The sequence below is a fragment of the Pelophylax lessonae genome (genome assembly GCF_965119305.1).
Source record: "Pelophylax lessonae genome assembly, chromosome: 2".
NCBI classification, from domain to species: domain Eukaryota; kingdom Metazoa; phylum Chordata; class Amphibia; order Anura; family Ranidae; genus Pelophylax; species Pelophylax lessonae.
In genome coordinates, this window is record NC_138769.1 from 560,473,250 (window position 1) to 560,489,595 (window position 16,346).

Genomic DNA, 16,346 nt, shown 5'->3' on the forward strand with positions numbered 1-16,346 from the left:
GGCTGGCATCTGAGGTGACCACTGTCCAATACAAGAGGAGGAAGGAATTTCCCAGCCGAAGCGCCAGAGAACAAAGCCACCATATCAGTTACTCCTTCGTGCCCTGAGACTGCGGAGTCTTGTGCCATTTGGTCAGAATTTCCCTTTGCAGGGATCTCATATGGAACTGTGCAAACGGAACCACATCGAAGAAAGACACCATCAGGCCCAGCACTCGCATGCAAGTCCGGAGGGATGACTATTTGTTGGACAGCAGGAGGCGAATTGCTGCCTGCAATTTCTGGAGTTTGTCCAGAGGAAGGAGCCCTCTGGTTAGAGCCGAGTCCAGATTCAGACCCAGATAGTCCAGCTTTGTGGATGGAACCAGAGCAGACTTCTGAAAAATTCAGAATCCTGCAGAGTTCGTATTGCGATCTCCAGTTCTCCACCAGAGCAGAGGGAGACTCCACTCACAGGAGGAGATCATCCAAGTAGCCCCTTACCGAGATCCCCCGTTGGCGTAGCAAAGCTAGCACCGGGGCTAATGCTTGTGTGAAGATCCGAGGAGCAGTTGCGAGATCAAAGGGTAATGCCACAAACTGATAATGCTCCTCTCCCACATCAAAGAGGAGAAAACAGTGGTGACTGGCACACATTGGAATGTGAAGGTAGGCATCCTTCATATCAACATGGGTGAGGGCGCACCTTCATGCAGAAGGAGCCTTGTCCCCGGGTCTGGAAAAGCCAGATTTTGGCTTGCCAGACCAGGTTAGTTTGGATCCTACAGAAGAGGCCCCGAAAGGCTTCGAGCCCTTGTCAGTCGACCTGGAGGGACGAAAAAAACTTATGAGCTGAGGAGGAAGGCCCACGTCTACGACGAGGTTCCTTGCCATTAGTAGCCTGCGGAAGAAAAGTACTCTTGCCCCCTGTGAGACCTTTAATGATGTCATCCAGGATAGCTCCAAACAATCGATATCCTTAACAGGGAAGATCAGTCAAGGCCTTTTTTGAAGCCTGATCCGCAGACCAGCACTTGAGCCAAAAAACATGCAGATGGACTACTGCCAAAACAGAGACGAGCCATCAGGGGAGCCGCATTCAAAGAGGCATCACAGATATACTGCAGCCCCTTGGCCAGCTGGTCTGCCAGCTCGGCAAGGCAGGGGGGAGCTGTTCCCCCTCCAGGTCCCGGTGTAGAAACTTAGACCACTCTGTCAGAGTTTACGACACTAGGGCAATGGTGAATACCGGCCTTATTGCCGAACCAGCCAGAGTGTACATAGTGCGGGCCACAGCCTCCGCCTTTTGGTCAGCCGGATCCTTAAAGGCCCGGGGCTCTTCAAATAGAATCATGGTTGCCTTGTTTAATGTGGAAACCTGAGGGTCCTCCACCGGTGACACAGTCCACTTCTTAAGGGACTCCTCATAGGGGTAACGCCTAGTAAAGCGCTTAGGGACCCCACTGGGATGTTTGGTGGGGAAAGGAAACACCTTTGCCCCTTTGGATGGCTTGTGAGTGCCAAAGGGCACCTGCGCCTACGTTGCAGCTTTAGCTGCGTCCTCCATCTTCAGGGTCTCACGCACAGATACAATCAGTGCATCCACTAGCACCTTCTCGAGCGCGGTCGCAGACGTGGAGGAATCATCCTCACTAGCAGAGAATTCCAGGCGTGTGGTTGCAGACCCAGCAGGTGGACCCACGCCCGCTGCGGCTAATTCAGATTCAGGATCTGAAGAGACAAATGAGGCGGGGGGGTTCTTTTTGCTAGCCAGTCATCCACAGGCCACCTCCACCTGGGACACAAGGGACTCCAGGACCGCTGTCAGTGCATGGATGGGTGGTTGGGACCCAGGGGGCCCCACAGCCTCAGAGAGGGGATTAGGTGGGGAAATGTGCTCCAAAAGCTCCATCGGTCCCCAGGGGGACCCCACAAAAAGTGTAAAAAACACTGCTAAGGGACAACCCCAAACGCGTTGGCAGCACCACCCAGTCGCCAGGCTCAAAGCACCAAGCGATCCTCAGCAGAGAGGGAGCGGACCCCATTAGACTCACCACCCACAGAAACAGGCACCTGCACTACACATGCAGGGATCAGGAAGTAAAATGAAGCAGGAGTCAGCACCAGGGGATGAGGAGAGGCTTCCAAAACCGAAATCACCAGCCACATGGCTCCACTGTCATGGCCACTGCCATTTCCAATGGCAAACCACAAGAAAATGACTGTCATGTATAGAAACACACAGGCTACAACAAAATGGCGGCCCCACAAGGCTCAGAGGGACCCAAGAGGGAGACCAGGCCATGGCAGAACGGGGGGCCCTGGCAGGTGTCCCCACCAGGTACAACCCCCACCCCCCTCCGCACAATCGATCGTCCGGTCCCTGGCAGTGCCCCACCCCAGCCCTTCCATCGCCAGTTATCACCCTGCCTCCTTCCAAGGAAAGTGGCCAGACCACTCAAATAGCCCCAGTGTGGAGGGAGGCAGGATGAGGGACTCTACAAGGGGGGTGCCTGCGGGAAGGAGGGGAACCCGGGGGTCTGACCATGCCAAGGAGGCCACCCCAAAACCCTCTAGGGGGAGGGGGACAGCTACTCACCATATCAGGCAGGCACAGCTCCAGACAGAAACCCTCTCCATCGAAATGGGGGGGCTTTCGGCCAGAAGGAACGCTGCAACTCGGGCCGAGACCCGGTCATATGAGACCTTGTGAGGCGTTTCACTTGCAGGCCAGCCCCTGTCCAGTGGGGCTATGTTGAGGCTGACCTAGCACAGAGCTGAGGTCTGCGCACCCTCCCTGGTCAGACCGGGGTGACCACTGGATCTAGATTATCCAGCCCGTCGCCCAGTCCGGCAGTCAATTGTAGATCTCAAAGGAAAAAAAATGTCTATCTAAAAACTGTTGCTAAGACCAAAGATCCCAGCAAGGAACTAGGTCCTTACTCCTGACTAGGCAGAAAATAAATGGAGTACCTATAGCAGAGAGAGGAAGTATATACCCTGGGACTAATCATAGACGTAGCCAGATTTTTTTTTTTCTGCCTGGTGTCCTACTCATGTAGGGGGCAGTATAACCCAATGGTAAAGAATATCAGGAGCTGTGTCCGTCAATGAACAGAAGAGAAACACATAATGCTGACATCAGCTGATTAGTAGAACATTTACAAGCTTATCAGTATCCACCACAAACATACCCTCTCCTGCTCTAAAATGTAGTTAGCAAAATATGCAAAAAATGAAAGTGCTTTCATTTTCGGTTCCAAATCCACCTGTATTAACTTTAGAGCCTCTCTGCATTTAAAGGAAACTCCTAAAAGTGTATAAATGCATGTAATGATTTTAAAATGGGACAACCCAGTCTACATATATACTTAGGGGGATTCAATTTGGCAGCGTTTAGAAATGAGGGGGCAATTTAGATACTCAAAATGCACCAAAACACATGTATACATGTGTACTGTACACGCAGGTACATTTAAAAAGGCAACAGAAACGGTTATGGAAAGTAGGTTTGTTAAGGATTCCAAAATCCATTTTCTCTTGCGCTTAAACAAATGCAGGAAGCCCATGTGAATTAGAGAAAACCAAAGGAAGAGAGAGAATTTTTTTAAATTAACCTTTTTCCACGGCCATAATGCATATATGCGCCTCCTTAAATCAGCGGTTCTCAACCTTCCTAATGCCGCGACCCTTTCTCGTGTTGTTGTGACCCCCAACCATAAAAATATTTTCGTTGCTACTTCACAACTGTAATTTTGCTACTGTTATAAATCGTAATGTAAATCTGGCATGGTGCAGAGCTGTGGGCATGGTACAGGAGATTCTCCTGGAGAACCACTACCTTAAAATCAATTGGGTCGAGAGTTGTGTGCCGACACCGCACACTAACTGAGCTTTAACAGCTCTAAGTCTGTTAAAACTCCGGATAATACTTTATAAGAAGATACAGCAAACATTTTTTCCCCTTTTGGGATAAAGATTTTACATAAATAAAAGCTGGTCATTGTAAACACCTCTGTCAGTGTTAAATCATTTCATGCAATAGCCTCTAGGTGGTGCACGTGCACCGCCAGAGACTCGATCGCATGCTGATTGGACAGAGGCGGAGCAAATTAGCCGGTTCTACAAACCAGATGCCTGCGGGCCACCTGCGATCATTCCTGGGAGGCAGAACGGTGGTCTGTTAAGAAGGCAGATAGCCGTTCTGACAGGGGAAAATATGGAGATCTTGTGTTTCTGTTAAGCAGGAACACCGGTCTCTGTCTTCCCCCAGTCAGAGCAACACCCCTACAGTTAGCAAGCACCCCCTAGGGACACATTAAAACCTTTGATCGCCCCTGATGTTAACCCCTTCCCTGCCCGTGTTATTAGTACAGCAACAGTGTGTAGTTTTTAGCAATGACCACTGTATTGGCGTCACTGGTCCCCAAAAAAGTGTCAGTTAGGTGTCTGGTTTGTACGCCGTAATGTCGCAGTCCTGCTATAAATCACTGATAGCAGCTATTACTAGTGAAAAAAATAAATAAAAATTCCACAAAAATATCCCATCGTTTTTAGACACTGTAAACTTTTGCGCAAACCAATCAAGATACGCTTATTGGGATTTTTTTTAACCAAAAATATGTAGCAGAATACATACTGACCTAAATTGATGTAGAAATTTTTTTTTTTTGTTTTTTTTTATTGGATGTGTTTTATAGCAGAAAGTAAAAAATATTGTTTTTTTTTTTTTTTTTTCCAAACTTGTCACTCTCTTTCTTGTTTTTTAGCGCAAAAAATAAAAACTGCAGAGGTGATCAAATACCACCAGAAGAAAGCTCTATTTGTGGAAAAGAAAACATCAATTTTATCTGGGTACAGCGCCGCACGACCACGCCAGTATTGCAGTGCTGTATCGCAAAAAATGGCCCGGTCATTAAGAGGGTAAAACCTTACGGGGCTGAATTGGTAAAGCTGAACTTTACCCAAAAGGGGAGGGTCTGCTCCTCCTCCCCTCCTTCGGCATTTTTTTTTTGGCAGGGAGCAGGTACTGTTTTTTTAAGCAAAAGGCCCCCCTCTCCTTCTCCAGCAGCCTTCTGGAACACATTGCAGGTCCCAAAAAGCTGCGGGACTAGCTCTCGCACATGCACAGTGAGCAGCAGGCTGTGAAGCCACAAGCAGTCACAGCCGGCTGCCCACAATTAGTATGACTGAAGAATCACTTTAGGTCAAAGTGTTCCACATAGTTGAACCTATTGCATTGCCCATGCATGACAACTAAACAGGTTTACCTAAATGCCACCCCCATCTGCTTACACAAACCCTATATAAAAAGTTATAAGTTCCTCTAGTTAGGCTTAGACAAGACTATGAACTCTCTCTACCATTACATGTCAGGGCTGGGGCCAACTGACTGGTTATTCTGGCACCCAGTGCTGCACTGGGAGGAAGGGATGAGAGTCGAATGCTTCTAATACTCAGAAGCACCAGATATTCAGGCATTTCTGGATACTGGACAGACAGGTAGGGGGGGCTATACTAAAAGGAAGGTGATTAGCAGGGGGTGGTATTTATGTGAACCTGTTGCTTTGCATAGACAAAGCATAGGTTTGCTTTAAGAGGGCAGCAGCCATATTTGCATTATGACCAAAATACTATTTTAGGTTTATAAAAATAAAACATTTTAGGACAATAAAAAGATTTATAAATAAGCAGACACAACATAAGAGATGGCTAAGTAACGGCCAAAGATGCAATATATAGATTTACCCGATTATTCTCCTCTCCGAGTACTCCTTTCTCTTATTAGTGAAAGGTCCAGTAAATCCTAAAAAGCCCCGACAGTGCTGGATACAAGGGTCACCAACATCCTGCAAAATCCTTTTTGGTGTTCTAGTCATAAGAATGCCACACGACGATAAATGTCTGAAAAAGAAAAGAATTGGTGAGTCAGATGAGCAAAACATCAAGGCTGAGAACAACTGAACTTTAGTATTTCATATCAGCTGAAAGCCAGGTTATGGAATTTCTCAGTGAGGCTGTAGGCCAATAGTGAATCTGGCTGGCTGCCAGCTGGGCTGCCCCAGTCTAGGAAGTGGAACGGTCTGCCTGAATAACAAAATTATAGTTAACACCACAGTCCATTTCTTAAACATTCAAAAGAACATTGGTTTTATTTAATCCATGTGTAAAATGGTTTATATTACGCAAACTTTTTTAATCATTACAACATAGAATTACAGCCAAAAACACACAAAACATAGGCATAGGGAGATTTCCATTCACATCCTTTCAGGGCAAGCTAAAAGAAATGGTTTCCAATGAGAGTAAAAGGAATAAAAATAAAAAAAATCTTGGGGTGGAGAGGGTTACAACTTCTGACAATGTTTTATGGCCCTATCACACTGATCAGTTTTTGATGCGCTTTTGTTCAGCTTGCATTCTGCGGCTTCCCATTTCTTTCATAGGTGTCACAAACAGGAAGCGAGGAACAATTTTCCCAATGAGATTGTAAACCGAAATAAAAACCTGATAGATTGTGGGGCACTAGCTGGCAGGATTGTAGATGTCGCCTAGGTTTCTCACCTACACATAGTGAGGGACTTTAGGTTTCGACTCAGTTCACACTGCTACAATGGCAAAGTCGTATGACTTTGCCGTGTGACTTCCTTCCGACTTGGATGCTATTTAGGATCCTGTACAAGTGGCTAAAATCACACCCAAGTCAGACCAAAGTAGTGCAAGAAACTCTTAAGCACTTGCCGACCGCCGCACGACTATTTACTGCGGCGGTCAGCCCCTCACAGGCAAAGCGACGTTGTACTACGTCGCTAGCCTGTGAGGGTCTCGGGAGCGAACGCGCGCCGCCGGAGGCTCGCTCCTGCGTGGTCACGGACCCCCCCGCGTGTGACTGGTGGACCCGATCGTCCACCGGTCACTCGCGATCATCGGTGGAGAGGGAGAAAGGCAGGCGGCTGATGTAAACAAGGCACCTGTCATTCTCCCCTGTGTAGAAATAGTGATCATACGGTTCTACTATGTAGGACCGTTGATCACTGTTCCTACACCTCAAGCCACAGCCAATCACAGTTAGAATCACGCCCCTAGGGACACACACCACCCCTCCCTCTCAAAAAAAGTTAACCCCTTCACTGCCAATGTAATTTTACAGTAACAGTGCATATGTATAGCACTGATTACTGTAGTAATGTCACTGGTAACCCCAAAAGTGTCAAAAATGTCAGTCAAGGGTCCGATCTGTCCGCCGCAATGCCGCAGTACCGCAAAAAAAAAAAAAAATCACAGATCGCCGCCATTACGCGTTTAAAAAAAAAAAAAACAACAAAAATCTTTCCCTTTGTTAGTAAACGCGATAACTTTTGCGCAAACCAATCAAAATATGCTTTTTGCGATTTTTTTTTACCAAACATATGTAGCATAAAACAAATTCGCCGAAAATGTTAAAAAAAATTTTGATTTTTACTTTTTTTTGGGGGGGAATTTCATATAAAAAAAAAATGTGAAAATTATTATTATTTTTGCAAAATTGACGCTCTTTTTTTTGTTTATAGCGCATGATCAAAAAAAAAAAAAAAAATTTGCACAGGTGATCAAATACCACCAAAAGAAAGCTCTGTTTGTGGGGAAAGAAAAAGGACGTCAAATTAGTTTAGGTACAGCGTCGCACGACCGCGCAATTGTCCGTAGTGCCGAATCGCAAAATAGGCCCTGGTCAGGAAGGGGGTAAAATCTTCCGGGGCTTAAGTGGTTAAGTCAGAGTGATTTGTGTAGTATCAGTTAAGACGGCTCTAACAGGGGAACACTGAATTTGACAGGTCATGGGACTTGGGGTCTCACAAGTCAGATCCCATGTCACAGTAGTGTGACCCGAGCCTTAGGGCTGATGTAGAGAAAATAATTAAAATATTTATATTGGTTTTTTACTTCATGTAAGGCGCAAACAGGCAAAGATGTGGATGTGTAAAATGTAACACTAAGGCCATTTTCACACTTCTGCGACTTGGGACTGCAAAGTCACATGATAACTCTTACTCCATGATTTCCAATAAGTACCTTTCATATCTGTGCGACTTCAAAAGTAGTACCTGCACTACTTTGGTCTGACTTTGATGAGTTTTAAGCTCCATAGACCTCAACATTACACAGGCATTACATCAAGTCAAGTCAAAATCGCAGCAAAATCATGCGAATTGTAGGTCGCACAAGTATGAAAAGGGGCCTATAGATGATATAGATGATTATATCAGATTCCTCTATCTACACAAATGAGGGGGAAGGAAGGATCCTCCCCCAAATGAGACATTGCATTGTGGCAAAGGGACTCAGCGCTATCAGAATACACTGATCAGTGACTGCTGCTGATCAACAAAAGTTTTCCAAAAATTGTTTATGTGACAGAAGTATCGGACAAACAACTTCTGTCGAACATAAGCGGCCACATACTGAGTGAAATTCATTGAGTCCCTGCTGAACCAGCTGAATTTCAATCCGTCCATGGCCACCTTAAGGCAGTGGTCCTCAACCCTGGTCCTCAGGACCCACTAACAGGCCAGGTTTGCAAGATAACTGAAATCCATCCCAGGTGATATCATTTGCTGCTCAATGATTGCAGTACTCTAGTCTGCATCTCCCCAAGGTAATACTTAAAATCTGGCCTGTTAGTGGGCCTTGAGGACCGGAGTTGAGGACCACTGCCTTAAGGGACTGTGCATACCATATACATTGGGCCAAAAAAAAAAAAAAAACTGCCTTATTGCCTAAGAGAAAAAAAAAAAAAAAAAAAAAGTCATAAAAATGACATGCTGTACTTTTTTCCATCAAAGCATGTCACAACGCAACAGTTGGCAAAGATGGACCTGTCATGCGCCTGCTCAGCGGATCGATCCCAGTCGAGCAAGCGGATTCCGTCAAATGGATCCACCCAGTGTGAAAGGGCCCTTTATGTTCTTGGCTGTGTGTATACAGGTTGTCTGACATTGTGTGGTACCCTGCTACTGCCTCTGCATTTGTAAATCACCCTTCTATATTCTATTTCATGTGTTCTATTCCATACTTTAGAACGGCTATTTCACAACACCTCTTTAATAGAAAACAGTGCAAGGATTTTAGAGTGAAATCAATAGTGTTTTACCTAGATTATACTGAAAGGAGAAGTAGGGCAAAAGTCTGTTGGCTGTCTGTCAAGCTAGTCCACGATCTGGAGAAATAATGACTTTATAGCCGTGATCCACCAAGATTCCCAACGGGAGCTGGCTTAGCCTCTCAGCGAGCCAATGAATACCTGAGCTAGCCGCTTTCGCCCCCTCCCCAACCAGCGCTCTAGTGAGCGCTAGAGGGGCAGGGCAGAGAGCCACTGACTGACAGTCACCAGCTCTCTGTTCTCTGAAGACCAAGAACTGAGCAATCAGCAGTCTTTGATCACTCAGTTCTTGGTCTAGAGCAGTCATGTCCAAAGTCCGGCCCGCAGGCCAGTTGCGGCCCGTCCTTTAGTTTTATACGGCCCCCTGAGACACTGCTGACTTTAAAATGCCTTTCTCTTGGAGACTCCTCACATCCCCGCCCGATGCCAATGCGATGGCTCGGGGGCGGGGCCTCTGGCCTCCCTCGGCATGCTCGGCTGCTCCCGAGTCCCGCTCCGCCCCCCTGCTCGGCTCTATCTGACCGACGCCGCCCACGACTGCGCGGGAGTGTAGAATGAGCATGATCTAGCGCATGCACAGTAGGGTGCCAGCTGTAAAATTTCTGAAAGTCACAGCTGGCTCCCAGTTGCAATTGTAGCACCAGCCTGGGTGAAGACAGCGCTGGACTCCTGGACTGTGGAGTACCCGTTTATGAAGGGCTGGCTCACACCACATGCAGTCCAGTACATTTTTATTCTGCAAAACGCATTGCCAGCATTTGATATGGTTCCCAATGGCCCTAGTTCACAGTGAAGTCCGCAAAAGTAGAACATGTTGCATTTTTTTTGTATCGAAATGCACAAAATGCAATGAAAAAAAAAAAAAAAAAAAAAGAAAAAACACAGAACTGAGGGATCAGTGGTGTTTGATCGCTGGGTTCTCAGTTTTAGAAGGACTGATGCTACATCCAGAATTTTATTTTTTTTTTTGGAAATCAAACACCTAAACTTCTCTTTTTAGGTGGTACAAACCCAAAACAAATCATGCCAATTCTGGCTACAAATAACTTCAAGATAAAGACTTGTAAGTGGAAAACCTTAATGTATGCAAACAAAGCATATGCATAATGAAACAGTTGAACAGAAAAGAACAAAGAACAGAAGTCTGCAGTATTCAGCAAACACTGGCTTTATGTGAAATAATGGAAAAGGTATTGCATAACATGGCACAATACCAGCGATTCAGGTCACCTCACCTTGATGTGACCTCTAGTGACTGCTATCTGGGAGAATCTGATAATAGAGCTGCACATGCAGACAGAAATACAGACAAATAGGTTTCATAATGCCATGTATTGTAAAAGTACTAAAGTGGCAGTGGAAGCAACTATTATTTCAGTATGTCCATAGGTCTCATCCACAGATTACTGAAGGGATGCTGAAGTCCTTTCACACCCATCTATAAAGGTGTAAAGTTACTATTCAGGAGAAGTGCACGGATAGAAAAGCACACATACATAATCTACCCAAGGGAAAGTATGTACTTTTCCAGTTAGCAAAGGCTGTTCACTACTTCCCAATGTAGGATTATGTAATATAACATAGTATCTATTCCAAATACGCACAGTGCAGATGCTAGAGAGTGTAACATCCCCACCTGTTGGCTCTCCTTTTCACGATCATGTACTCTGAACATAGCCATGTTTACAAGCCAAGGCCTTGTTGGCAGCACTGCACGTCCTAGCAATCTTTCAGCTCTGCATGTATGGTAGGATTCCATTTTATCACTTCCTGAAAGGCTAATGTGACCACTATGTTCCCTGTCTGCAACTCCGCTATTATGGATTTAAAAAAAAAAAAAAAAAAAAAGAAGAAGAAGGAGTCTAAATTTTTAATTGACAAATTTAAGTTTTTAAAGCAGAGTTCCACCCAAAAGTGGAACTTCCCTTTTAAGGCCTCCTCCCCGCCTCCTGTTTATGAAACTGGGCTTTAGGCGATCGGAAGCGGAAATTCTCCTTCCCAAAGTCTGCTGGGACACATGACACACCCTAGAAGACTTCGAGACTAGTAAGAGTGCAGTGTCGCTCGCGCATTCACAGTGGGCACCTGGCTGTGAAGCCGCAAGCTGTCACAGCCAGGTACCCATAAGTAAAGATGCCGACGCCGCCAAGGAAGGACACGGGGAGTACATTGGCTGCGATGAGTACACTGCTGGATCGTGGGATAGGCGGGTGGCTGTTTATTAAAACTCAGCAACTACACTTTTTGTAGCTGCTGTCTTTTAATACAAAAAATGACTGAAACTCGGCTTAAAAAGGTTTTGCATTTTTTACGTTTTGTTTCAATAATGAGGATACATTCATATATTACACATATAAAGGATGTTATACAATGATTCAGATAATCATACAGGTGGTATCCAACTTGTATAGAATATATCAAATGAAGAAAATCTCAAAATATCATCAGTCTAACAATATAGTATTAAATTCCTGTCATACTTACCTGCCCTGCGCAATGGTTTTGCACAGAGCAACCATGCTTCCAATGGGAACACTTGTTCTGTTAACCTGGGGGGCCCCCAAAGGATTCCCTTAATTTGCAGGGATTTCCTTCCACTTCCTGTTTGGTTATAGGACAGGAGGTGGAGGTGAATCTCTCCTATGGGACACAGATGGGCCAGCCAGGTGCCCACTTTTCAGGTAAAAATCGGCACCTGAATCGGTAAACAAAAAACCACAACGGATTCTGAACTGCACAACGTGGCCGGACATTGGTGAACCCAGCAATAAAATCTGACAGGTGTTCTAATCAATCTCCCCTATATCCAAAAACACACACACACCTTCCACTGTCTGTGCATCTCCCCCCCCACACACACACTAAGTACTTACCCGAAACCACTCCGGATCCAGCATTGTCCCTGAAGGATCAAGCAATGCTGTGTGTGTGTGTGTCAATGGACGCATACAGCCCACCTCAGGATTCAGCCTGCATGAGTGCCCCTATAGAAAGCAGCTTGCACTTAGAAAAAAGAGGAGCCTAGAGTGCCGGCAGGAGGGGTCATATGTACTATAGAGCCGGTTCACACATGACCGGCACGGTCCGTTTCTAAAAAGGGTCCGGTTTAGGTGCAAATTCTAGTAAAATGTAATACTAAACGCTAAACTACACTATCATTTGCCATACACAATATTGCATACTTATGAAACTAGCATAATTTGAACACTAATAAATATAAAATGTATCAGCGCTGCTCAATAAATATACCAAACCCAGTGTTAAAATAATGAATTATTCCAATAAAAATTGATTAAATAAATTGCTGGATGTTACTATATCAGTAATCACAAAAGATATATGTGCAGTATGTTCTATCTAAGTGCTATATAATAACTCCACTAATATAAATGTGCTAATAAATATCATAAATCAGTACATATCACCATAAAAAACGGAATTTTTGTAAAATCTTACCGTAAAATTCCTTTCTCTGAGTCCTCCGACAGTCGCCGCCTCATCATAATCTTCACCAATGGGGTAATTGACCTTTGCTCCGCAGGAGTAGCTAGGCAACAAGATTTGTTAATATCAAAGCTTTTAGCATATCACACCCCTAGGGGGTGGTCCCCTCAGTCAATACCTCCCTGCTTCCAGCATTCTCAACTCAGTTTCAGTAGCATAGCAGTAGAGTACATAAACAAACCCCAAAAGAGAGGCAGGGGCGGCGACTGTCGGAGGACTCAGAGAAAGGAATTTTACGGTAAGATTTTACAAAAATTCTGTTTTCTCTTACGTCCTCCGACAGTCGCCGCCTCATCATAAATCTTCACCAATGGGGACGTCCCAGAGCAGTGTAGACATGAGGGGTGGGAAAAAAAACGCAGCCGCGCATAAAGCAACGCAGTACCCACATCAGAGAAAGGAACCTTACCAAAGTAAGAGAACCAACCTGGCAACAGGAAAACGTGCTCAACAGGAGCAACAACCCAGGAAGAACAAGTAACCCAGGGGTAAAAACACCCCAACAGCCAAGGGCCCAAACAAGGGACCCTAAGGCACTGCCGCACTAAGAACTTTACGGCCAAAGGAAGCATCTGCCGATGCCTGAACATCCACTTTGTAAAATTTTGAGAAGGTGTGAACGGACGACCAAGTCGCCGCCTTACACACCTGGGCCACAGAAGCCTGATGACGATAGGCCCAAGACGTACTCAGAGATCTGGTAGAGTGCGCCTTCACAGGGAAAGGAGGAACCTTGCCCCTCAAAGCATAGGCTTGCACAATCGTCTGTCTGATCCATTTGGCGATAGTAGCAGCCGACGCCGCCATGCCCTTCCGAGGTCCCTCTGGAAGAACGAATAGGGAATCCGACTTGCGAAAGGACTTAGTCGATGACAGGTAAACCCTGATCGCCTGAACAACATCCAAGGCATGCAAAGCCACCTCCTTCGGATGCTTAGGCTTCGCGCAAAGCGAAGGCAAGACAATGTCCTCATTCAGGTGAAACTCCGAGATCCTTTTCGGAAGAAAAGATGGGTTAGGTCGCAAGACCACCTTATCCTTGTGAATCACCAGGTAGGGAGAGCTGCAGGACAAAGCCGCCAGCTCCGACACCCTGCGAGCCGAAGTGATCGCCACCAAAAAGGCAACCTTCTTGGACAACAGAGACAACGAGATCTCCCTGATCTTTTCAAAGGGAGCCTGTTGTAACACGGACAGAACCAAGTTCAAGTCCCATGGAGGCAAAGGTTCCCTCCTAGGAGGGGCCAAATGTCGCACCCCCTGAACAAAGGTGCTAACCAATGAATTAGACGCCACAGGGCGTTGAAAAAGAACGGCCAGCGCAGAAATCTGACCCTTAATTGTGGCCAGCGCCAAACGCTGGTCCACACCAGTTTGGGAGGAAAGCCAACACTCTCGACACCAAGGATGAGCGAGGGGAATACCCCCTGGACTCACACCAGGCAAAGTACGCCTTCCAAGTACGGTAGTAAATTTTTCCCGAAGAGGCTTTTCTAGCCTTGATCAAAGTGGGAATGACCTCAGGGGAGAGACCCCTATCCTTCAGGACCTGGCTTTCAACAGCCAGGCCGTTAAAGCCAGCGACTGTAAAGCAGGATGGAATATCGGCCCTTGAGACAGAAGGTCTTCCCGAAGCGGCAGGCGCCACGAAGCGTCGACTGCCAGATTTACGAGGTCTGCGTACCAAGACCGGCGAGGCCAGTCCGGTGCCACCAGAATCACCGCGTGCGGTTCCGAGGCCAATCTGCGAAGCAGCCTGGACAGCAGCTGAATAGGTGGAAAGGCATACATCAGACGATACTGATGCCAGGGCGCCACTAACGCGTCTGAGGAGTCTGCCTGAGGATCGCGCGTCCTTGCCACGAACCTTTCCACCTTGTTGTTCAGACGAGAGGCGAACAGGTCCACATCCGGAAGACCCCATTTTGCGCACAACTTCTGGAAGACATCCGGGTGAAGGGACCACTCCCCCTGGTCCAGGATCTGGCGACTCAGATAGTCCGCCTGCCAGTTCTCCACCCCCGGAATGTGCACAGCCGTTATAGCTGGGACGTGCGTCTCGGCCCACGACAGAATGCCGTTTACTTCCCGAGCAGCACGGGCACTTCTGGTGCCCCCTTGATGGTTGATGTAGGCCACCGCTGTGGCATTGTCCGTCTGAACCCGAACCGGACGGCCCTGAAGCCGTTCCAACCAATGCAGAAGGCAAAGTTTTATCGCTCGCAATTCCAGAATGTTGATCGGAAGGGAGGATTCCTCCTCCGACCAAGTTCCCTGGGCGGACAGAACGCCCAGAACACCACCCCAGCCCGACAGGCTGGTATCCATGGTGATCACCGTCCACGACAAGGGATGAAAGGACTTGCCCCCCGCCACCGTCGGGGACTGGAGCCACCACAAAAGACCCCTTCGGGTGTGGTGGCTCCACGAAATCCGCAGATCCAGAGATTGCGGGCGCCCGTCCCACCTGGCCAGGATCTCCGCCTGAAGACCCCGTGTGTGAAACTGGACGAAGGGAATCGCCTCAAAAGCCGAGACCATCAATCCCAGACACCTCATACATGTCCGGAGGGACGAGCACTGAGTGTCCCTGAGGGACCTGACCTCGTCCTGAAGTGTCCGGAGCTTGTCTTCCGGCAGGAAGACCTTCGCTTGAGCAGAGTCCAGGATCATCCCCAGGTAGGGAAGACGAACCGACGGACACAACGTTGATTTTTGAAAATTTATCGTCCAACCAAACTCCTGCAGAGTCTGCATCGTGGTGGACAGGTCGTTCACCAGGCCCTGACTGGTCGCAGACCGAAGCAAGATATCGTCCAGATATCCCAAGACAGAGACGCCCTGGGCTCTCAAAGCCAGGACCGGCGCAAGCACCTTGGTGAAAACCCGCGGAGCCGAAGCGAGACCGAAGGGTAACGCCACGAATTGGTAATGATCCTCCGCAATGGCGAATCGAAGGTACCTCTGGTGACCCTCGAAAATGGGGATGTGAAGGTACGCATCCTTCAGATCGATGGAGGCCATGAATTCCCCCTGACTCAGGGCAGCCACCACTGAGCGCAGGGATTCCATGCGGAACTTGCGAACCCGCACAAAGCGGTTCAGAGCTTTCAAGTCCAGAATCGGACGTACCTTGCCCTCCTTTTCTGGGCACAGTGAACAGATTGGAGTAGAACCCCCGAAATCTGTCCCGATGAGGCACCGGAACCACCACTCCCTGGGCCCGCAGGGAGTGGTGATATATATTAATTTTGAAGAGTACATATTTATATTATATTTTGTATGAGCACTGGGCACTTTATATATGTATGTTGATATATATTTATGGTGATATGTACTGATTTATGATATTTATTAGCACATTTATATTAGAGGAGTTATTATATAGCACTTTGATAGAACATACTGCACATATATCTTTTATGATTACTGAGATAGTAACATCCAGCACTTTAATGAATCGATTTTTATTGGAATAATTCATTAACACTGGGTTTGGTATATTTATTGAGCAGCGCTGATACATTTTATATTTATTGGTTATAAAAAGGTACCCCCTTTTTTATCAGCAGCAGCTTATGTAGACCAATATTTATATATTTATTTCCTAAGCGCTGGCATTTTTGCATACAATATAATTTGAACACTGTATAGTAAATCGGATGTTCGGGTGGGTTTTCAGACATTTTTATACCACAAAATGTTGCACGTGTATTTATATTTGC

General features: G+C 46.7%; 1 protein-coding gene across 1 annotated transcript in view; it reads right to left on the reverse strand.

Annotated features, from left to right (window-relative positions):
- Positions 1-16,346, reverse strand: part of COQ10A (coenzyme Q10A) — a 69,037-nt gene that overhangs the window by 26,864 nt on the left and 25,827 nt on the right. Inside the window, exon 2 of the mRNA XM_082245886.1 lies at positions 5,727-5,882. Within this exon, the coding sequence (XP_082102012.1) occupies positions 5,727-5,882 (156 nt within the window). The remainder of the gene's footprint in view (positions 1-5,726; positions 5,883-16,346) is intronic.